The 24,501-nt window shown below is 36.9% G+C and overlaps 1 protein-coding gene across 1 annotated transcript in view; it reads left to right on the top strand.

Moving 5' to 3' along the window:
* Positions 1-4,049: 4,049 nt before the first annotated feature.
* Positions 4,050-24,501, top strand: part of LOC143227023 (epithelial sodium channel subunit beta-like) — a 42,755-nt gene continuing 22,303 nt past the window's right edge. Inside the window, exons 1-4 of the mRNA XM_076458567.1 lie at positions 4,050-4,363; positions 17,287-17,356; positions 20,784-20,917; positions 23,277-23,398. Of these exons, the coding sequence (XP_076314682.1) occupies positions 4,062-4,363; positions 17,287-17,356; positions 20,784-20,917; positions 23,277-23,398 (628 nt within the window). The 5' untranslated portion in view covers positions 4,050-4,061. The remainder of the gene's footprint in view (positions 4,364-17,286; positions 17,357-20,783; positions 20,918-23,276; positions 23,399-24,501) is intronic.

Here is a 24,501-nt window from a genome sequence, read left to right on the forward strand (position 1 = left end):
TCGCTTTGCAATATAAGATTGAATTCATTCAGGTACACACAAGTTCAAGTTCACACAAAAAGATAATTTTTAAAGCCATTTACTGGTTGCGAGTAACGGTTGAGGGCCGTTATTTTCATTTAAGAAATTTTCAATCTCAGTTCCGAGCTAAAAAAATCGTGACATAGCCTTCCCACAGCTAAGACATCGAACTGAAGAGTGGTAGGGCAAGTCCGGATATGAAGAGTGGTAGGGCAAGTCCGGATATGAAGAGTTGTAGGGCAAGTCCGGATATGAAGAGTTGTAGGGCAAGTCCAGATATGAAGAGTGGTAGGGCAAGTCCGGATATGAAGAGTGGTAGGGCAAGTCCGGATATGAAGAGTTGTAGGGCAAGTCCGATATGAAGAGTTGTAGAGGCAAGTCCGGATATGAAGAGTTGAAGGGCAAGTCCAGATATGAAGAGTGGTAGGGCAAGTCCGGATATGAAGAGTGGTAGAGCAAGTCCGGATATGAAGAGTTGTAGAGGCAAGTCCAGATATGAAGAGTGGTAGGCAAGTCCGGATATGAAGAGTTGTAGGAAGCAAGTCCGGATATGAAGAGTTGTAGAGCAAGTCCGGATATGAAGAGTTGTAGGGCAAGTCCAGATATATGAAGAGTGGTAGGGCAAGTCCGGATATGAAAAGTTGTAGAACAAGTCCAGATATGAAGAGTGGTAGGCAAGTCCGATATGAAGAGTTGTAGAGCAAGTCCGATATGAAGAGTGGTAGGAGCAAGTCCAGATATGAAGAGTTGTAGAGCAAGTCCGGATATGAAGAGGTAGGGAGCAAGTCCAGATATATGAAGAGTGGTAGGACAAGTCCGGATATGAAGAGTGGTAGAGCAAGTCCGGATATGAAGAGTTGTAGGCAAGTCCGGATATGAAGAAGAGTTGTAGGCAAGTCCGGATATGAAGAGTGGTAGGGCAAGTCCGGATATGAAGAGTTGTAGGAGCAAGTCCGGATATGAAGAGTTGTAGAGACAAGTCCGGATATGAAGAGTGGTAGGAAAAGTCCGGATATGAAGAGTTGTAGGGAAAGTCCGGATATGAAGAGTGGTAGGAAAAGTCCGGATATGAAGAAAAGTGGTAGAAGCCAGTCCGGATATGAAGAGTTGTAAACCCAGTCCGGATATGAAGAGTTGTAGGCCAGTCCGGATATGAAGAGTTGTAGGCCAGTCCGGATATGAAGAGTTGTAGGGCAAGTCCGGATATGAAGAGTTGTAGGGCAAGTCCGGATATGAAGAGTGGTAGGGCAAGTCCGGATATGAAGAGTGGTAGGGCAAGTCCGGATATAAAGAGTGGTAGGGCAAGTCCGGATATGAAGAGTTGTAGGCCAGTCCGGATATGAAGAGTGGTAGGCCAGTCCGGATATGAAGAGTTGTAGGGCAAGTCCGGATATGAAGAGTGGTAGGCCAGTCCGGATATGAAGAGTTGTAGGGCAAGTCCGGATATGAAGAGTTGTAGGGCAAGTCCGGATATGAAGAGTGGTAGGGCAAGTCCGGATATGAAGAGTGGTAGGGCAAGCCCGGATATAAAGAGTTGTAGGGCAAGTCCGGATATACTACTTCTATTTCTTCCAAACATTCGCAGAACTGACGATGGTTGAGTCCATTTCGTGCGAATGAAGTTCAGTGTTGAAAATACAGGTTCCAAGACACATGACAGATCCAGATATTTTCCACACAATACCTGCTGATTAATAATACAGTGAAGAACTATAGGTTAGGAACAACCCACACTTTCAACAGATTTGTAAATTAGCCCAACTGAACCTTTTCCTGCACCACATATATTTTTACCATCATCTGTTGTAACGCACTTCAAATGTTTCTATTCCAAGTTGTACTGAGTTAGCGATTATTCGACCTCTTTGAAAATGTCCTCACCTGTGGTCGTTCCAAGCATACTGTGCACAGAAGCTAATTCTTCAGTCGCTTCAAGATTAACATTGACCCCGCGAATAAACAACAGCAACTGTAAAGTGTCAGACACATCTGTTGACCTATCAAGCGCAATGGAAAAGCACTCAACTTCTCTGGCCTTGTCTTTCAACTGAAACACAATATTGCTTTCAATGTCTTCGGCTCTACAAGCAAGTGTATTTGCCAAAAGGCTAATAGTCTTAAATAAGTCTTCTTTTTCAGGGCACATTTCTTTGGCTGGTCAAATCATACATAATTGAATTAGTTCACCATTCATTGGTCAATGGTTTTCCTCGCTTAGCTAACAGGTGTGTCACTTGGAAACTTACTTTTGTTTAAGCTTCACTCTCGCCTTTTTCCTCTTAAATGCAAACCGTCATGACGATAAGTTACGTTTCATGGTTTAGAATTTGTCTGAATGTAGATTTCCCTTGAATTGTTAAGTGCTTGGTTTGGTAATATCTACGAATGTTGTATTCTTTTAGCACTGCGTGGCTTATTAAGCACAACGTTTTGTTACGTGATACAATAACGAAGTAGTCCACACACCACTGTTCTTTAAAAACACGACATTCAAAGCCAACTTTTCTCTTCTTTCCTTGTCCTGACATAATAACTGGGAATAGCTAAGAACTCTAACATAAAGTAAACAGCAGCATTCACTGACACACACTCAGGCACACAGAGCATGCGTGGGAAGAAGCACTGCTTCAGTGAGATGACACAGTACTAAGTAATATGACGTTTTCCAGCAGATAGAAAAGTGTATCACGGCTTTTGTTCAATTACGTTTTGTTTTTATAATATTAAAATATATATTATTACTTTAATAAACTGTTGGTGGGTCGGATAAACCAAAGTCGCGGACACCCCTGGAATAGAGAGAAAACAGCCAGTCAACAGTAAACTGTGCCAATTCTTGTTTCTTGAACTACTATAATCAACTAGAAGGACTTGTTTGTTTGTTTCTGAATTTCGCGCAAAGCTACACGAAGGCTAATTGCGTTAGCCATTCTTAATTCAGCAGTGTAAGACTAGATGGAAGGCAGTTAATCATCACCACCCACCGCCAACTCCTGGGCTATTCTTCTACCAACCAATAGCGGGATTAACTATTACATTATAATGCCCCATGGCTGAAAGGGCGAGCATGTTTGGTGTGACGGGAATTCGAGCCCGTGACCCTCAGATTACGAATCAAGTGCCTTAACCACTTGGCCATGTTGGACCAACTAGAAGAAAGACAAGTAGTCAACAGCGACAAAACTGTATTATTTAAGCACTACAGTCCTACAGGACAGCGGTTGTTGCAACAACGACAGACTGGGAGCCATGAACAGATTCACAGTGATGACACGTTAATCTTTAAGTCACACTAAGACCAACAACTTGTTGAAAGCGCACGCATAGGTGCTCTAGTTATCCGCACATAAATTGATTACTGTTATCCATTTCCGGACTACTATATATCCGTGTCACTCATTTACTGAGGTTTTACCAAGCTTCATTGTAGAACATGCTACGAGTCTCGGTAACACAAGAAATTCAATTTCAGCACGTATTGTTTTGTTCAGGAGCATCCATTAAGCACGAGACCTCGTTCAAATGTGCCTCACAATTACGAGACCGTTTTAAACAACGAAAGTATTATTAGCCCTGTAAAAAAATAAGAGAACTGTCTTCCCTCTAACACTCCGGTTTTACAGGATTGTTTATCGTGTCTCTCGAATAGGATATTTATAGGCAAATGTTTATCTTCCTCTGTTGTCTGTTCCAACTAACACAACTATTTGCTGTTTAATGTGAAGCAGACAATGAGTGGTTAGCGTGACAATTTTGTGCATGGCCCATTAATTTTTATTTTTGGTTTTTTCCAAAATGCGGGATCGAAAGGTCTTATATTCCAATAGTATTTATAAATTCATTCGTGTTATTATTAATGTTACTAGGTCCGTGCAAAGAACGTTTTGCGAATACGATATAAAAACTTGTGCTTCTGTGATTGGTGCAGCTGACTCACAGAAGTCACGTGACTTAACAAAACGCCGATATAAACCCGTTTTGCACAAAGTCTGTATGCAATCCATGTCCTCTTTCCATTCTATCTTCTTTTCACGTCCATTATGAGACGCTGTGACCAACCATCAGAAACTATCTTCAGACCAGAAGAGCGAAACGTTTCTGGACCCAGCAGAGATAAATCTAATATAAATGTCGTTTCTTACTCCCATTCGCGCACTTCGCTCTTCAGGCGCTCAATCAACAAGGTGAGGTTCCTGGTTGTCCTGGTGTGTTCGGTGGGGTTTTTATGGCACAGCATTGGGTTCTTGCAAATCTTTCTCGAGTTCCACACCGTCGTAGAGATTCAAGTGGACAATAAGATGTCTCTGGGCCTTCCAGCCATCACCGTGTGTAACGACAACAGGTAACAGTCATAAGTAACAACAACAGATGTGCAAGGTGTACAATAGATGAACTACAGTGTTTCTCCGAAAATAAGACAGGGCTTATATTAATTTTCACTCCAAAATATGACACTAGGGCTTATTTTCGGGGGATGTCTTATTTTGATATATTAAAAAAATGAAGTTACAAAATAAAAATTATAAGACCTCTAAATAAATAGAAATTACGAAAAACATTCAGAAACTCATTAACAGGAATTTATTCAAAAACAATCATATCATCATCCTCTGGAATGTCTTGCAAATCATCTGTTTTTAAAATTCCTGCTGAGTTTTCACTTAACTCAATTTCTTGTAGAATTTTCGCACCTACTCTCTCATGTTGAGCGAGAGGTTTCATGGAATGAGAATTTCTTATCCAAGTAGCCTGCTCGTAACGCGTTGGCAATACAGTTGTCTGTAATTTTGTTCCATGAGTTAGTCACCCAAGTCACAATCTCTTGTAACCCGGGCTGGAGTGAAAATGACTAAAAAAATTATATTCTATTTAATGTTGCAAACTATTAAACTAACCATTTAAAATAAACTATTATTAAACTATTAAACTAACTGATTAATACTTAAACAAACTAATTAACTAACTATTAAACTAATTAATAAATTAATTTTTTTTTATTTCTTTCCTCTTCCTGCCACTCTTAACTAGGGCTTATTTTAAGGGTAGGGCTTATATTAAAACTATCCCCAAAAATCACACTAGGTCTTATTTTATGGGTAGGTATTATTATCGGAGAAACACGCTATGAATTCTAGCATAATTAATAACACCATTAACTGTACTTCCTAGCCTCATTATTATCACCATTAACTGTACATCCTAGCCTTATTATTATCACCATGAACTGTACATCCTAGCCTTATTATTATCACCATGAACTGTACATCCTAGCCTTATTATTATCACCATGAACTGTACATCCTAGCCTTATTATTATCACCATGAACTGTACATCCTAGCCTTATTATTATCACCATTAACTGTACATCCTAGCCTTATTATTATCACCATTAACTGTACATCCTAGCCTTATTATTATCTCCATTAACCGTACATCCTAGCATCATTATTATCACCATTAACTGTACATCCTAGCCTTATTATTATCACCATGAACTGTACATCCTAGCCTTATTATTATCACCATGAACTGTACATCCTAGCCTTATTATTATCACCATGAACTGTACATCCTAGCCTTATTATTATCACCATTAACTGTACATCCTAGCCTTATTATTATCACCATTAACTGTACATCCTAGCCTTATTATTATCACCATGAACTGTACATCCTAGCCTTATTATTATCACCATGAACTGTACATCCTAGCCTTATTATTATCACCATGAACTGTACATCCTAGCCTTATTATTATCACCATTAACTGTACATCCTAGCCTTATTATTATCACCATTAACTGTACATCCTAGCCTTATTATTATCATCATTAACTGCACATCCTAGCCTCATTATTATCACCATTAACTGTACTTCCTAGCCTTATTATTATCTCCATTAACCGTACATCCTAGCATCATTATTATCACCATTAACTGTACATCCTAGCCTTATTATTATCACCATGAACTGTACATCCTAGCCTTATTATTATCACCATGAACTGTACATCCTAGCCTTATTATTATCACCATGAACTGTACATCCTAGCCTTATTATTATCTCCATTAACCGTACATCCTAGCATCATTATTATCACCATTAACTGTACATCCTAGCCTTATTATTATCACCATGAACTGTACATCCTAGCCTTATTATTATCACCATGAACTGTACATCCTAGCCTTATTATTATCACCATGAACTGTACATCCTAGCCTTATTATTATCTCCATTAACCGTACATCCTAGCATCATTATTATCACCATTAACTGTACATCCTAGCCTTATTATTATCACCATGAACTGTACATCCTAGCCTTATTATTATCACCATGAACTGTACATCCTAGCCTTATTATTATCACCATTAACTGTACATCCTTGCCTTATTATTATCACCATGAACTGTACATCCTAGCCTTATTATTATCACCATTAACTGTATATAACACCCCGAGCTGCACATTCGGTCCAATATTACCCTGGAATTCCTTCCCCTGGTTCTTTTAGTTTCATAAAATGTTTAAATCCATACACTTAACCATCAGGTCTTGAACAAACACAAATAACTTATTGTAGTAGAAAGTTGACACACCTGCAAAGCAATAGAAATATTTATAAATTTTGGTTTTATTCACAGTAAAAACCTAAGACTGTATAACAAGCGACATTTATTTTAACTCTAGTTAACATTAGCAGCACTGAAAAACAAGCGATGTACATTTTAACTCATTCTCTGTCAGTTATACAAACAACAAGGTGTTTCAGAGCTTCAGTCACTGTCATATGTTTGCATGATATATATCTATAAGCCAGAGTTGTTTTAAACTTAAATAGCTATATTAAGCCCTTAAAGCAGAGGGCGCTGCTTATCAATATTTCAAGCATTGAAATGATTGCATATAAATCGTAGGGACTTGTGACATAGCCCCTCTGTCATCGTCGAAGGAGCATATTATGTACTTTACACAATCATATTGTGTCACAACCACATATCATTTATATAAACTATATACTTCAGTGTCCCAACCAGCTATCATTTTTATAAACAATATATGTCACTGTCACAACATGCTATCATTTATATGAACTATTTACTTCACTATCAGAACCAGCTCTCATTTATATAAACTAAATACATTATTGTGGCAACTAGCTATCATTTAAATGAATTATATACTTCACTTTCACAACCAACAATCATTTATACAAACAATATATTTCACTGTCACAACCAGCAATATTTTATATAAACTATATGCTTCACTGTCACAACCAGTAATTATTTAGATAAACTACAAACTTTATTATGACAACCAGCAATCATCTATATAAACTATATGCTTCACTTGTCATAAGTAGCAATAATTTATATTAACTACATACTTTATTATAACATCAGCTATCATTTATATATACTATTTACTTCACTGTCACAACCAGCAATCATTTTAATAAACTATATGCTTCACTTGTCATAAGTAGCAATAATTTATATTAACTACATACTTTATTATAACATCAGCTATCATTTATATATACTATATACTTTACTGTAACAACCAGCAACAATTTATATAACTTATATATTTCAGTGTTCCATCCAGCTATCATTTATATAAACTACCGATTTTATTGTGACAACCAGCAATAATTTATATAAATTATATACCTCACTTTAACAACCAGCAATTATTTATATGAACTATATACTTCACTGTTTGTTGCGACTGGGTTTATGGGTATGTCACAAACCCGAAATGTTAGTCTATGTTTTCTGTTTAACTTTTTAAAATAAATTAGAATGACGACTTAGAATAATTCGGTACTGTGTTTGATTGTTCTGACTGACCATAGATATGGAGTTCACGTTGTAATATGTTTATTATGTTGTATTACTTAGTTACTGACCAAACGAAATGTTACTTTTCTAACTGTTTTATGTATAACATTTGGAAAGAGTTTAACGCGCTTCTAAGATTTGTAAATGATTAGTGTCTGTGTATATTTATTTTTTTCGCTAATCACAGTAGTTTAGACGACAAATCTAAACTTATATTTTTCCTTCACATATCCCTTACCTTTGTAGCACCCCCAGAGTTATCCCTTACCTTCGGAGCGCTCCTAGAGTTATTCCTTATCTTCGTAGCGCTCCTAGAGTTATCCCTTATCTTTGTAGCGCCCCTAGAGTTATGCCTTACCTTTGTAGCGCCCCTAGAGTTATCTCTTACTTTTGTAGCGCCCCTAGAGTTATCCTTATCTTTGTAGCGCCCCTAGAGTTATCCCTTATCTTCGTAGCACCCCTAAAGTTATTCCTTACCTTCGTAGCGCCCCAAAGTTATCCCTTATCTTCGTAGCGCCCCTAGAGTTATCCTTTACCTTCGTAGCACCCCAGAGTTATTCCTTATCTTCGTAGCGCCCCCAGAGTTATCCCTTATCTTCCTAGCGCCCCTAGAGTTATTCCTTACCTTTGTATCGCCCCTAGAGTTATCTCTTACTTTCGTAGCACCCCTAGAGTTATCTCTTATCTTCGTAGCGCCCCTAGAGTTATCCCTTATCTTCGTAGCACCCCTAAAGTTATTCCTTACCTTCGTAGCGCCCCTAAAGTTATCCCTTATCTTCGTAGCGCCCCTAGAGTTATCCCTTACCTTCGTAGCGCCCTCAGAGTTATTCCTTATCTTCGTAGCGCCCCCAGAGTTATCCCCTATCTTCGTAGCGCCCCTAGAGTTATCCCTTATCTTCGTAGCACCCCTAAAGTTATTCCTTACATTCGTAGCGCCCCTATAGTTATCCCTTATCTTCGTAGCGCCCCTAGAGTTATCCCTTACCTTCGTAGCGCCCCCAGAGTTATTCCTTATCTTGGTAGCGCCCCCAGAGTTATCCCTTACCTTCGTAGCGCTCCTAAAGTTATCCCTTACCTACGTAGCGCCCCCAGAATTATCCCTTACCTTTGTAGCGCTCCGAGAGTAATTCCTTATCTTTGTAGCGCTCCTAGAGTTATCCCTTGCCTTCGTAGCACCCCTAGAGTTATCCCTTATCTTTGTAGCGCCCCTAGAGATATCCTTTATCTTCGTAGCACCCCTAAAGCTATTCCTTACCTTCGTAGCGCCCCTAAAGTTATCCCTTATCTTCGTAGCGCCCCTAGAGTTATCCCTTATCTTCGTAGCGCCCCTAGAGTTATCCCTTACTTTCGTAGCGCCCCCAGAGTTATCCCTTACCTTCGTAGTGCCCCTAGAGTTATCCTTATCTTCGTAGCGCCCCTAGAGTTATCCTTACCTTCGTAGCGCCCCTGGCTGAAAATGAAAAACAAATGTGTCTTAACGCTCTTTTTATTTACTTTGTCTCTAAGTCCTGCAACATTACGTACACGTCATAATGGTGTTCCAGTTTTATACTTGATTTTAATAACACTTGAATGAAAGTAAAGTACAATGTAGAACCATTTTCTAGATTGCTTCCACAAGTTCCCCTCGAGCGTTCTGTTTTAAGAGTAAATAAAACCCAATTTGAAAGTATCAAATACTTTTGAAGTTCGTATGTCATGCTATGTTGCAGCCTACAAAGTGAATTACGGCTTTCTCTCTCTCGGGATTAGGAGGCCCAGCATAGCCAGGTAGGTTAAGGCGTTTCGACTCCCCGTCACACCAAACATGCTCGACCTTTCAGCCGTGGTGGCGTTATAATGTTACGGTCAATCCCACTATTTGTTGGTAAAAGAATAGCCCAAGAGTTGACGGTGGGTGGTGATTACTATCTGTCTTGCCTCTAATCTTACACTGCTAACTTAGGCACGCTTGTCTCTAATCTTACACTGCTAACTTAGGCACGCTTGTCTCTAATCTTACACTGCTAACTTAGGCACGCTTGTCTCTAATCTTACACTGCTAACTTAGGCACGCTTGTCTATAATCTTACACTGCTAACTTAGGCACGCTTGTCTCTAATCTTACACTGCTAACTTAAGCACGCTTGTCTATAATCTTACACTGCTAACTTAGGCACGCTTGTCTCTAATCTTACACTGCTAACTTAGGCACGCTTGTCTCTAATCTTACACTGCTAACTTAGGCACGCTTGTCTCTAATCTTACACTGCTAACTTAGGCACGCTTGTCTCTAATCTTACACTGCTAACTTAGGCACGCTTGTCTCTAATCTTACATTGCTAACTTAGGCACGCTTGTCTCTAATCTTACACTGCTAACTTAGGCACGCTTGTCTCTAATCTTACACTGCTAACTTAGGCACGCTTGTCTCTAATCTTACACTGCTAACTTAGGCACGCTTGTCTCTAATCTTACACTACTAACTTAGGCACGTCTCGCGAAGATAGCCCTCATATATCTTTTACGCGAAATTGAAAAGAAAACAAACAAACTCGGGATTTATGTCATCGTATGTACCCTGGAGGGTCAAGTGCACTTTGACCTCTTCCTCCTTCCTTTACTCACATGATCATACAGTGTTGGTTGGTGTGGCTGCTGCTTTAGGGTCAGAGTAAACTCAGACTATTCTATTAGTTCCGTACATTTATCGATATCATTTGCCCTATCAGTGGGAAGTCTAGTTTTTTGGGGGTCTTATCCCCTCTCTATGTATATTTATCATTATATTATTGATTTATTCATTTTTATGTTTAAAATATATGTTGATCAGTGAGAGATGTTTAGGACTAACTTCATCATGTATGAGGTACCTGTCTAGTTCGGGTAATAATTCATTTTTCATCCAATTTTTATCGAAGTACGTTATTGTACTATGTAGGAGTCTAGCTGGTATGGTTGATATGTTTGAATATTTGTGTATGAATTTAGATGATGTGGTTCTGGGAACTCTGTATGTTGTTGTGAGGAGTGTGGTTTGTGTTGTTGGTAGTTTGGTTTTAAATGTTTTGTCACTTACAGTTATCCACACTGGATCTATATAGTCGATTACTGGTCTAATGTATGTTTTGTAAATTTTTAGTATGTTGTCTGTAGATGCTTCACTGTACTTCTCAGTTAGACTTCTAACATAGCTGGTTCTTCGCCAGACTTTACTTTAATTTCATTTAAATGGTTAATACATGTTAATATTGATCCATAGGTTAGACCGAGAAATTTTGCTGATGTGACAGTCTGAAGTAATATTCCATTCGTATATATTTCCAGCTGTACGTTTTTGTGTTTTGTCAGCTTTGTAAAGACGACTAGTTGTGTCTATATTTATTTTATTATGTATTTTTGGCAGTATTCGCTTATTCTATTTAGTTGTGGTTGTATGTTTGTGGCTGCTATTGCTGGTGTTGTGGCACTTTTCCAGACTGTCACATCATCAGCGAACTGTGAGGACAATCCATGATTCGGATCCTTCAGGGGCAAGTTGTTTACATACATGATAAAGAGTATATGGCTAATCACCCCTCCCTTCGGACGCCATCTTCTGGAGTAAAGTGCTCACAAAACGTTCCATCTACATTTATTATACATTTCCTGTTTAACAAAAACTTAGATAACCAGCGAATAATATCACACGGTAGTCCCACTTCTTGCATACGGAACCGTAGACCATTGTGCCATACAGTGTCAAGTGCTTTCTCAATGTTAAGAAATCAGGTAACAGTGCATTGTTTTTGTTAAAGCTGTCTATTATCTCTTCAGTTAGTCTGACTAAGTGGTCAGTTGTTTGTCTAAATTTTCTTAGACTATTTTCTTCTCAGGCAATTTAGAAGTTATTTCCAAATATGTGGAGAGTCTATTACTAATCATGCGTTCTAAAACTTTACCTGCACAGCTCGTCAGGCTGATTGGTCGGTTGCTATTAGGTTTATTGGCTGGTTTTCCTTCCTTATCAAACATTAATATATTAGAATGCTTCCAAGAAATTGGTAAGTATCCAGAGGATAGCAATAAATTGACAAGTGATTTTAAGTGGTCAAATAATTTCGGAGTGCTCTTTTTGAGAAGGATGGTTTGTGTCTCATCGTTACCTGGAGATTTGTTTTTTTATGTTTTTGTTGCTTCAAGAAGTTCATGTATAGATATTTCTTTCATTAGGATCGTGTCTTCGTAGTTGGTTTTATGTCTTGTATTTGTCTCAGGTATACTTGTTGGGAAAATTGGTTCAAATTGTTCTTTATTGTTTAGTATATAATTTGTGACTTATTCATATCTGGAGCAGTGTGTGTTTTAAATGTATATCTGTAGTTGGTCTTTCAAAGCTTCGACTTTTGTTTCATTTGTGTATACTATTGTATTATTATATTCAAGTGAAGAATATTTTTTGTGACTGAATTGTCATTGGTGAGTCGTCTAAGGTGTGTCCAGAATTTTCTGGGGTCAGTTTTATCGTTTAATTTTGTACAAAAGTTATCCCATTTATCTTGTTCTAGTAGTTTTATTTGTATTCTAATGTGATTTTTTATATTTTTATCTATGTTTTGGTTTCTCTGTCTCTTGTTATCATGAATTGTTTACGTTTTTTTGATTAGGGCTATTATTTTTGTGTTTGATTTCCATGTGTTTTTTGTTGTTTTATGGTTTTGTTTCGGTATTGTTTTATTGTCCGCTATTGTTTCACAGTAGTTAACCATTTCAATATCGTTGTTTTTTACTTCTTCTATAACGTTATTAGGTAATTGATTGTCTAATTCTTTTTGATAATTTGTTTTATTGTAATCAAACTTTACTTTTCTATAGGTTGTATTGTTATGTAGGACGTGATCGAACACATAACATATTGGTAGATGGTCGCTATCAACATCTTATCCCACCTGAAATTTAATTAGTTTTTGGCTCATATTGTATGTGCTAAGACAAAAATCTAGTATGTCACTGGTATTAGTGACATACGCTGTATGTGTGGGGGTGTTATTATTCAGTAGTGCTATATTATTATTGTCTATAAACTGTAATAGATTCCTTCCATTATTGTTTGTAAAGCTGCATCCAAAGTTCATGTGTTTTTTTTTTACTTTTTACGTCTCCAATAGGTTCTGACAAAAGATGTTATTTAGTAAAGTTATGTCTCGTTGCTTATGTGGTAAACAGTATATTCCTGCTGTTGTGACATTTGTTCTGTTTATTAACAGAATATCCACAGTAACATGTTCGTTGTCCCTGCTCATACTGATATCTGTGACTGATAGATCAGTTTTATATAGCATTATTATATCTCTGTTTTCATCATTTTCGTTTATTGTGTCTATCCTTATTATGTAGTTTGGTATCTTAAATCTATTGTAGTTGTGTGTTAACGTTTCGCTTAATATTATAATGTGAAGGTTACTTTCTTGTATAACGTCTTCGATGTCGTGTTTCTTGGAAACTATTGCACCTTGAATGTTGATATATACCACTGTGAACTTTATGTTATCAGTAGGTATCCCATAAGTGTTGTTATTATGTGTGGTATATGAGGTATAACATTTTTTTTCAAGATGTTTATTACCATATCAATACAGTTGGTTGTTTGATTTGGTTTTGTGTATCATGTTATAAATTCTGTGATGATGTCTAGGATTATGGTAGTAAATTGGCTTGTTTTGTCATGTGTGTTAGCACTTATTTCTGGGAGTGTGGTGTTGTTTTTTGTGATTTTGTGTGCATATTGAAGTGTTATTTTCCTGAGTAGTATTGCTTTGTTCATGCTGTTTTTGTGTCTTGTTTCCTTTTAGCATTTGTGCATAAGTTGTTTTAGATGTTTTACTGACTTCTGTTGTTGCGTATTTTGTTCGTTGCGGGTTTGTGTTAGACTGTTTCTTTTCAGTCGTTGTTGTTTTTATATCATATATGCGTTGTTTCATTTGTTTGTAGTTCTCGCATCCTTTATAGTTGACTGTATGTATTTGTTGGCAATTACAGCATTTAGATGTTTCTTGTTCCTTTTTGCATTGTGAAATACAATGTTCCCCGCCACAACCACAGCACTTCGGTGTTGCTAGGCATGTCGCGGAAACGTGCCTATATCTTTCGCGACTATTTCAAGATTAAATAAAACCAAAATTGAGGGTATCAAATGCTATTACTTCAAGTTTAGAAGTTCATATATTAGTGTTCTACCTACAAAGTTTATAATTTTAGTGTCTACTGACTGACTGACAAACAACACACTGCTGTATAATGGCCCGGCTAGTTAAAGCAAGTGACTTCTACAGACTAACGTCGGCTATGCTATATAGTATAAACCTTTCAGAAAATATTGGACTGTTTTGGAGATGGTGCTTTATCACTTTGTGATATTTCTTTAGCTAACTAACACTTTGCATCTTTTTTAACATTTTAGTTTTTGCTTGATTTAACACAAAGCTACTCACCGAGTTCCGCAGAAATCTGATTTCAGATTTTAACATTCACGAACTTACCGCTGAACAACTGAGTAGAAACTGAAAATAAACTCCGTTGATCCAAATCCAGTTTTGTGAGAATATTTTCTTTACGTTTTGTTTTTGGGGGGCGGAGGTAGGGGCATGATCAGGTGGTTAGGGGCGCTCCACTCGAAACCTGAGGATCTCGGTTTTCAGTTCCCCTTCCACCAAACATGTTCATCTTTCCAGCCATGGGGCGTTATAATGTAACGATCAATTCTACTATTCGTTGATAAAAGAGTAGCCAAAGAGTTGGCGGTGGGTAGTGATTACTACTCTCCTTTTCTCTAGTCTTACACTGCTAAATTAGGGACGGCTAGCGCAGATAGCCTTCGTGTAGCTTTGCGCAAAATTTCAAACAAAATCAACTAGTTTGGAGTCTTGAATATTTAGGTCGAATAAATCATGATGCAAACACAGCCAAGAAAGAAACGAATCATAATAAAAGATAAGAAATAGAAGCTGAAATGGAAACCTTACAAAGGAAGTAATTTCCATACGAAGCAAAGACCTAACAAAGGAGCTGCGCGTGTTATTCTGGTAATTTATTTAAAATTATTCATTTTACCCTGATGAATCTTCAAATACATTGTTTTCACAGATTCTGGAACATTAGGTTTAACAAAAAATTTAAAAGTTAACTTTAATGAAATCAAAATGATTTTGTTAGCGCAGAGCTACACAGTGGACTGTCTAACCTTGTCTTGCGCAGAAAATCGAACCGTGGATTTTAGCGTTGTATGTCCGTAACCTTACCACCGACGCACCGATAGACAACATTGTACGTAAACATCAAACTATCAAAACGTAAGTTTTTGTGTGAATAATATAACTATCAAAAATTGTAAACACCAGTAAAATAACGCAGTTTGTATTATACTGTTTATTTTGTCTGCTTGTTTGTTCTCTGTAATATTTACACTTAAAGTGCTAAGAGGGCGTTTATTTAATATGACTCCTCCCTCCTGTTGTCTGAAAACTAGTTCCAGATCGTGCCAGTTGGTACACTTGTGAAACGTAACGACACAATTGACACGCTGAAACACAAACTGTTTGCAAAAATGACTTAGGACTATTTGTCTTGAAAAGGTGTACCGCTATGAAGCAACAAATAATTTATTGTGTTTGTTAAATAAACGTCATATATTCGTTCCGTTATAAATTCTCAAGTTTCTCTTTCATCTCTTGACCAAATATCTATTTTATTTTATTTTTTTCACTTCTTCGACAATCGTCTGGCTTTCGATACGACATCTGGCGAATACTCGTGATGATTAGTTTCACTCTGCACACTAAGTTTAATATTTTCATTATTTGTCTTCTCTATTTGTAGGTGAACGAGAGTATTGTGACCTACAGAGTTTGATAGGCTTAGTAATCGTTTTCATTATTTGTCTTTTCTATTTGTAGGTGAACGAGAGTATTGTGACCTACAGAGTTTGATAGGCTTAGTAATCGTTTTATAATCAGCTTTGTCAATGCCAGTTTTCTTTCTCGTAGACTGATTTTGAATTGCTGTTAATTAGAACATTGCATGGGGAATTTAGCATTAAAAGAACAATCCAATATTTTCCTTCTCTAGACAATGCAAATGCAAATATAAATCAAGACGCTTTTGTTTTCGTTCAGATTAAATGAAAATAAACTACTGAAGGTGTTGAGGTATTTAGTTTTACACAGGCTCATTAAGTTGAAAAAAGGATTCTGGGGTCTCACAGTGTAGTTACAGTCTCTGTTGCCACGTCTGGACATGCCTTAAATAATGCCCTTGTATTTTGACCATAGCTTTTGCAGACGAGTCTCCGTCGCAAGGCTTTCACAGTAAAGCATACCACTGTTCCTTGTTTGCTTCCGAAAAACCATCATGCACTGTACAAAGACGAAGGTTTCCCACCACCCGTTTTAACAGTACTATCGCATACTATTCAACAGATCTACATCCAACGACTTGGCTGATATATTTTCAAATAATAAATACCTGATTCATTTTCCAGCGCCTTGAGATATACAACAGCTCAACAAATATGTCGTGGAAACAACTTGTTTACATATAACTTGTGTAATTTTTTTCAGTCCCAAATCTTTTTTAATTATGTGACACTCTCTTACTTGGAGCACGTGGAAAGTCTTTCCACTGACCTCTGTATTCTTGAATTCTCACCTCTTCTTACAAGACGCAGCACTTTGCTTTCCATGGCTGGGGAAGGACTTACTGCAAGTCTCTTCCTTGATGGACCTAGTACCCCAAGATGATCTATATTCATTTTTAACGGTGTCATTTCGTTTAAGAACATGGCCAGGTGGTTAAGGCACCCGACTCGTAATCTGAGGGTCGCGGGTTCAAACCTCATCACACCAAACATGGTTGCCCTTTCAGCCGTGGGAGCATTATAATGTTACGGTCAATCCCACGTCAATCGTTGGTAAAAGAGTAGTCCAAGACTTGGTGGTGGGTGGTGATGACTAGCTGCCTTCCCTCTAGTCTTACACTACTAAATTAGGGACGGCTAGCGCAGATAGCTATCGTGTAGCTTTGCGCGAAATTCAAAACAAACAAACGTTTAAAGAGTATCTTCGTTTTAAAAATTCAAAATGTCGGATAGGAACACATATTTATTATCTAAGTGTATGATTATTTTGTATTGTAAAAGACTGTTACACGCGATCAAATTATGGTACTATGGCACTGCTTTAAACATAGTACCATTTCAACGTGGATATATATTGAACGTGATTGTCACGTGAATAGCTGATTTGCATATTTAAAATCATTTTCATATAACTTATTCAACCCTCTCAAGGAAAGAAATATCAAATAATTCTAAAATAAAATTTCAGGTTGAATTGAAATACATTTAACGAAGTGTCATTCTTGTCTGTTCTATCTTATTATCTGTTGATATTGTTGCTTAGGATAAGCAAGAGGTCTTGGTGTAAGGAGAATCCAGAAACCTGTTATCCATGGAAGAATGAAACAATGGAAGTAGGTTTTAGCTTATGGTGTTACTTTGTTAAGAATAGACAGCGCGTGTGTTCATTGTATGAAACTTATCTTATTATTATGTGACGTAACAAAACTCTATTACACGAAAAGCTAAGCCTAACATGTCAATAATACATTTTAGGGCCAATAGCTACAAATCAGACGAATTCAACTGAATTCTAACGGCTAAACTTTGGACTTTTGTATGGACTTCACTGTTAGAGTTAACATCTACTTATTGATCATCGCCAGTAGGGCATGGCAATAGATGCAAAAACAGTACACGTGTATATCAACATTAGTACCATGGTCAGTAGTGGGTGTGGCAGCACGTGAAAACTGGACATCCGATAACTCAGTCAAGATTCATCATTTTTTTTGTAATGGTAATTCCAACTTAATCAAATAAACTTGATTCAAAAAGTAAATAACCCTTGTTTTGAAAAGAACGTAGTCTTCTTGTAAAATTAATTGGTTTTAAAGCAACGCTTCAATAAAATAAGCTTCTAGTTAATAATTTTGAAATACAACGTTTATTTAGAAAATAGAATGCTTATCATTTCATTTCTATTAATACTGTTTACAAATAGTCAATAATATTGATTATTTATTTTATTATTGTTGTTTATTCACTCGATTAGAACATTATCTTAATCTTATATTTTCTATTGTCTAATTTCTTGATAAACGTAAGTTAAGCATTATTACACATTTCGTTAACTATTGTTAGAGTTTGCTTCACAGCATTCTTGAGCATTGTTACACATTTTAATACCAAATACACTGCACAACAATTTTTTGAAAAGTTTTGCTTCCTGAAAAATTTTTGCTGGTTGTGACAGGTACCTGGTGGGTATGCACAAATATAGTTTTGGTTTTACTTCATCACGTGGGAACTTTGAGAAATAAACAGTTAACTGTTTACCGGCAATAACGTATTTAATTGCGTTTATGTTTCTAATACGCTATTAAGTTCAACATAATTAAAAGTGTTTTGCTCCTGATTTTCGTTTGTATTCAATGCCCGGTGCATCACGTTGCAGTGTTCAACAATAGTCAGCAAGCATTGACAGACTCCAGTTGCCCTGATATCGTTTTTCCATTGTATCAGTGTCCTGGTGAAACCTTTCACCATGTTCGTCACTGACAGCACCGAGATTTGCGGGGAAGAAGTCCAAGCGTGAGTGGAGGAAATGAATCTTGAGTGACATGTTGCACTTCTTTGATTTGTATACTTTGAGAAGTTTGTCTACCAGCTGAATGTAATGTGGAGCTCTGTAATTGTCAAGAAAATTGTCAACAACATCTTTAAAGGCTTTCCAGACAATCTTTTCTGGCCCAACTAACAGATCTTCGAACCGCTTGTCACTCATAACATGTCTGAACTGAGGGCCAACAAAAATGCCCTCTTTCATCTTGGCCTCAGTTATTCATGGGAACATCTGTCTTAAATAACAAAAACCTTCGCCTTCTTTGTTCATTGCTTTCACGAAATTCTTCATAAGTCCCAATTTTATGTAAAGAGGAGGCAAAAAAATCTTCGCCGGGTCGACAAGCGGTTCATGTGCCACATTTTCATGTCCTGGAACTAACTTTTTACGGAGTGGCCAGCTCTGTCTAGAATAATGTGACTCTTTGGCACGACTGTCCCATTCACAGATGAAACAACAGTACTTTGTATAGTCAAGCTGCAGTCCCAGTAACAGAGCAACGACTTTCAGATCTCCACAGATATTCCAGTTGTACTTGTTGTACTGGATGTGCTTCAGCAACATTTCCATGTTCTCGTAGGTTTCTTTCATGTGTGATGCATAACCAACAGGTACTGATGAGTGAACGTTGTAATTGTGTAACAGAACAGCTTTGAGGCTTAACATTGATGAATCAATAAAGAGATGCCACTCTTGCGGGTCATGGTCACAACCCAAAGCAGAGAACAATCCTTCGATGTCAACAAAGAAACAGAGACTGTCAACTTGTGCAAAGAATTTGGTTATATCATCTTGGCGGCTTCGAAAAACAAATTTTTGTACCTGGTAACAGCGAACACCATTCCTGCAGTTTCGAACCCAGCAATTCGGCTTTTGCTTTTGACAGACCCAAATCTCTGACCAGATCGTTTAATTCTGACTGTGTTAGGAGATGTGGATCACCTGAGCAACACGGTTCAAAATCTGGATCAATGTCACTGCCATTTCCCTGCATTGCAGTTTATTCATCTGGTTCATCTAAGTTCCATTCCTCTGATGGTTTCAGAATTGGAAGACTGTCATCATGTGGCATGGGTCTCATTGCTGAAGGCAGATTAGGGTATTCAATTGACTTCTTGTTTTTGGCAGAGAAACCAGACACATTAGTCAAACAGATGTAACAGTCCGTCACATGGTCTTTCTTGTTTCGCCATATCATCAGAACAGTAAACGGCATTGTCTTTCGAGTGCCTCTGAGCCAAGTTCTCAGACAGACAGCACATGTTGCACAACGAATGTGAGGCACCTATTCCTGGTCTAGATCACCAATTTTACAGCCGAAGTACAGATGATATGCTTTCTTCACAAGAGCAATTATTGAGCGTCTCTGATGAACAAGCGTATTCTCGCCACAAATATAGCAGAATGTATCGCGGCTGTTACGATATTGACGAGACATACTGACCGACACCAATTGTCCTGTAAAACGTCTATAACATCTAACTTACTTCTTACAGTGCTACTGAAGCAATGCTATATTCTGAAACAATACGCACACACTATAAGGTCTATATTAATCCAATGAGCAGCATCTGTGTATGCAAGTCACTTTTATAGCCTGCTGAGACAGTGTCAAGCTGGCTCCAGCCTGCCTAGGAATACCCAGGCATACTTTCACAGAACAGCTTCCAACCTGGCCTGATTTCATGCCTGGACATGCCCAGACTGCACACAACATTGTTCATAGGCCTCGTACACAAACGAAAATATAAAAAAAAATGACAAAACTGAAGATTTCGATGAAACGGTACGTGATGGGCAAATATAAATGTGATTTTCGTGATCAGCAGACAAAAATCTATAAGGAACACCCAACAGTGTTCAAGAAGCAAAAACTTTTTTGTGCAGTGTTATTAGTGTTTTCTGTATAACATTCATGAGCAGTGTTACCAATTTATTGTCAAACATTAGTGTTTGCTCTGCAGTATTTTTGAGTATTGTTACATATTTCATTACCAAATGTTAGAGTTTGCTCTACAAAGTTCTTGAGCATTGTCACCAATATATCTATATTCTATGAGCTTTTATACATCATAAAAGTCAAAACTTAATATAAAGTACAACAAACTGTTGTTATTTTCACCGTTTCTTAAATAATATTTTATTAAAGGGGAATCAAAAATTCTACCTCTTCCTAGTATTTCCAACTGTTATTTTATCAATGTTTTATTCATTAGAATTATGTGGACAGACTAGAAAATATATACAAGAAACTTGACAAGAAATCTCGGATTCGACTAGGACTTCAAAAAACAGACGTTATCCTGGAGTGTAAATACGAAGGTGACGAAAACGTGAATTGTATGAACAAGTATGGATTTTTTTTATAACAACTTGTTAAGGACAATAATATACATTATTAAACTCTACCCCTCAACTAGGGTTTCTTTGATTTGATTGCTTTTAAAGATGCTGTTAATAGTGAATCTGAAACAATAGGTTTCCACTAGATAGTAGATAGCAACAGTGGGAATCTCGTTAATTCATTAATGTGTAATGCATATCTGATAGAGACAGCTACAGGATACTATATTGTTGAATTATTGTATTGTTTCATTAATGTGTAGTGCATATCTGATAGAGACAGCTACAGGATACTGTATTGTTGAATTATTGTATTCTTTCATTAATGTGTAGTGCATATCTGATAAAGACAGCTACAGGATACTGTATTGTTGAATTATTGTATTGTTTCATTAATGTGTAGTGCATATCTGATAGAGACAGCTACAGGATACTGTATTGTTGAATTATTGTATTGTTTCATTAATGTGTAGTGCATATTTGATAGAGACAGCTACAGGATACTGTATTGTTGGATTCTTGTATTGTTTCATTAATGTGTAGTTAATATCTGATAGAGACCGCTACAAGATACTGTATTGTTGAATTATTGTATTGTTTCATTAATGTGTAGTGCATATCTGATAGAGACAGCTACAGGATACTGTATTGTTGAATTATTGTATTGTTTCATTAATGTGTAGTGCATATCTGATAGAGACAGCTACAGGATACTGTGTTGTTTGATACTCGTACTGTTTCCTTAAAGCGAAACGTTGTAATATTCAAGTAAAAATCCTCTGGATATGATGAAACTGACATTAAGGGGCCGAGAAAATGTAAGTTTTGTCTGCAAATGACTATTACTGTGTATCTTGTAAAATAAAGGGTCTGTAACGTAGAACGTTTGCTTACAAGTGATGGTCATTGTGTATCTTGTAAAATAAAGGGTCTGTAACGTAGAACGTTTGCTTACAAGTGATGGTCACTGTGTATCTTGTAAAATAAAGGGTCTGTAACGTAGAACGTTTGCTTACAAGTGATGGTCATTGTGTATCTTGTAAAATAAAGGGTCTGCAACATGAAATGTTTACTAACCAGTGATGGCCATCACGTATATTTAAAGAGAAAAGGTATGTAAAACGAGAGAATGATATTCAAAAGATAGATATTTGCTAGAAGTTGTTTCATCTGTAATAAACTGCCATAGAGTATGTTTACTGAAATGATATATTTTAATATGTGTGAAACCTTATGTAGGACCACTAATACATTCTATCCCTTCCCTAATGTATTTTATCGCATTTTTACAATTATTTGACTTGGGCGCCATCTTTAAATTTAAATAGTGTTAATTTTCAATACATTACTGCTCGCTTGTTATTTCCAAAGTTCTATAGAAGACATCGTGTGTATTTGATGTGTATTTTTGTTTTTGAAAGACAACTGAGTGATCGTGTGTATTAGCCAACCAATTTTACGACTATAAATATTTAGTTATGAACACCAAACCAACACAAAGTTGATAAAATAAACGGTAGTTGCTCGGGGTGTTTATCTTCTACTTTCAAATCCTTGCTGTCACGTGAACCGTCAATGGAAACCTCTAGATGGCGCTGTCTTACAAATATTTACCTCTATCCATTTTCAGAAATGTCACATCCTTCTCGACACAAATCGAGTGAGTATTTATACAGTTAATCAAAAACAAATTGTCCCTAAACTCATAAAGCACAACGTTAATACTACGGACTTAGCACGCTAACATCATGATTCGATCCCCTCAAAGAACACAGCGGATAGTTCAGTGTGGCTTAGTTGTAAATTAAAAATCTAAACCAATAAGAATGTAATCATCTCCCTGGAGGCGGTCTTCTCAGACAGATATTGTCATGTGATTATATTGTTTCTATAATTCTTCATAATGTTTCTAGATTCGTCTACTTTTTCTAATTAACACGTTTTTGTTAAAAAAATTCAATGCTTATTTATCTTGTCCTGAGGACCTCTTCATCATTATATGCCTCTTGATTCCTTAAGGAACATAGGGCCGCAAACGCTGCGGTTTCTGTAACAGACTGGTTTTAAGTGAGTAGGTTTTTAACCTACTGCACAACCCCCAACCTGGAAAACAATTTCTCAGCCCACCGCGGGGAATCGAATCCCTGATTTTAGCGTTATCCGTTATGTAAATCCGAAGACATACCGCTGTACTAGCGAGGGGCGTAGCAGTTCTTGTAGTCAATTAATTTGCATACATAGAAAAATACATAAAAGGAAACTTAGATTTAATAAAACTAATGTCATATGAAAATTTATCTTTCTACTTTGTAAAGTGATACATAGTCAAATCCTTTTTCTTTTGTTTTCATTTTTGACCGCACCAGTATCACTCAGCTTTTTGATTATCATTATGGCAACTGTTACACTACTAACGCCCTCTGGGGAGAGTCTCCTGGAGATGGATTTCTTGCTACGCACTGGAATCCAAAAAATTCAGATCCGAGTGGTAAGTATAATATTTGTCAGAAATAAAGCAACACACCTATTTCTGAAAACAATATTTCTGTGCAGTAATGTATTTTAACGTTCTTTGTCTGTTCTGGTTTTCCAAGAAATTCCATATTAAACATCCAGTAACATCAACAAAGAACCTTTTTCTTTCGAAAAACACAAGCTGTTCTTAAACCATATGGTGCTACCAGTGAATTGACACTAGTGGAATAGTATGTAACACTAATATTGTTCTATTAATATGTGGTCTTTAGCTGATAGAGACAGCTATAGGATACTGTATTGTTAGATTCTTGTATTGTTTCATTAATGTGTAGTTACTACCTGATAGAGACAGCTATAGGATACTGTATTGTTAGATTCTTGTATTGTTTCATTAATGTGTAGTTACTACCTGATAGAGACAGCTATAGGATACTGTATTGTTGGATTCTTGTATTGTTTCATTAATGTGTAGTTACTATCTGATAGAGAGAGCTACAGGATACTGTATTGTTTGATACTCGTAATGTTTCCTTAAAGCGAAACGTTTTAATATTTATATACAAATCCTCTGGATATGATGAAACTGACATTATCTGTGTTTTTTATTTTATTCTTAACGTAAATAAATGAAAATAATACCTGAAATCTGCTTTCTTTCACACGACTTGAAGGTTAACCCATTCTTCTCCACTTTAATGATTGTATCTTGTAATGAGATTACAATCTGTCGCGTGTGATGGACAGTTGGAAATGAATAAGTGATGTGTGGCTATTAAAGACAGTCAGGAACTCTGGATATTGAGACACATGCTTCCCGAGATCCTTTCTTGGAGTTGTTGTGTCAGTTTAATGAACTTCATTCAATGAGTGAGGGAAACAAAATAGATGTGCTATGAAATTTATTTGTTAACACTTATCTATTTACGGACCAGACCCTCAATTCGTGTTGAGGAAATCGTATACGTGTCTAAATTTATGAACTGCCGAAATGAGAACTGGAACTGAGAGTTTTGCTCCGACATTTGTATGCTAGTAATGCAGGGCACTTTTTTAAAATAACTCAGGCCCGCCATGGCCAGATGGTTATGGTACTCGACTCGTAATCTGAAGGTC

Source organism: Tachypleus tridentatus, chromosome 9 (assembly GCF_004210375.1).
Source record: "Tachypleus tridentatus isolate NWPU-2018 chromosome 9, ASM421037v1, whole genome shotgun sequence".
Classification (NCBI taxonomy): Eukaryota; Metazoa; Arthropoda; class Merostomata; order Xiphosura; family Limulidae; genus Tachypleus; species Tachypleus tridentatus.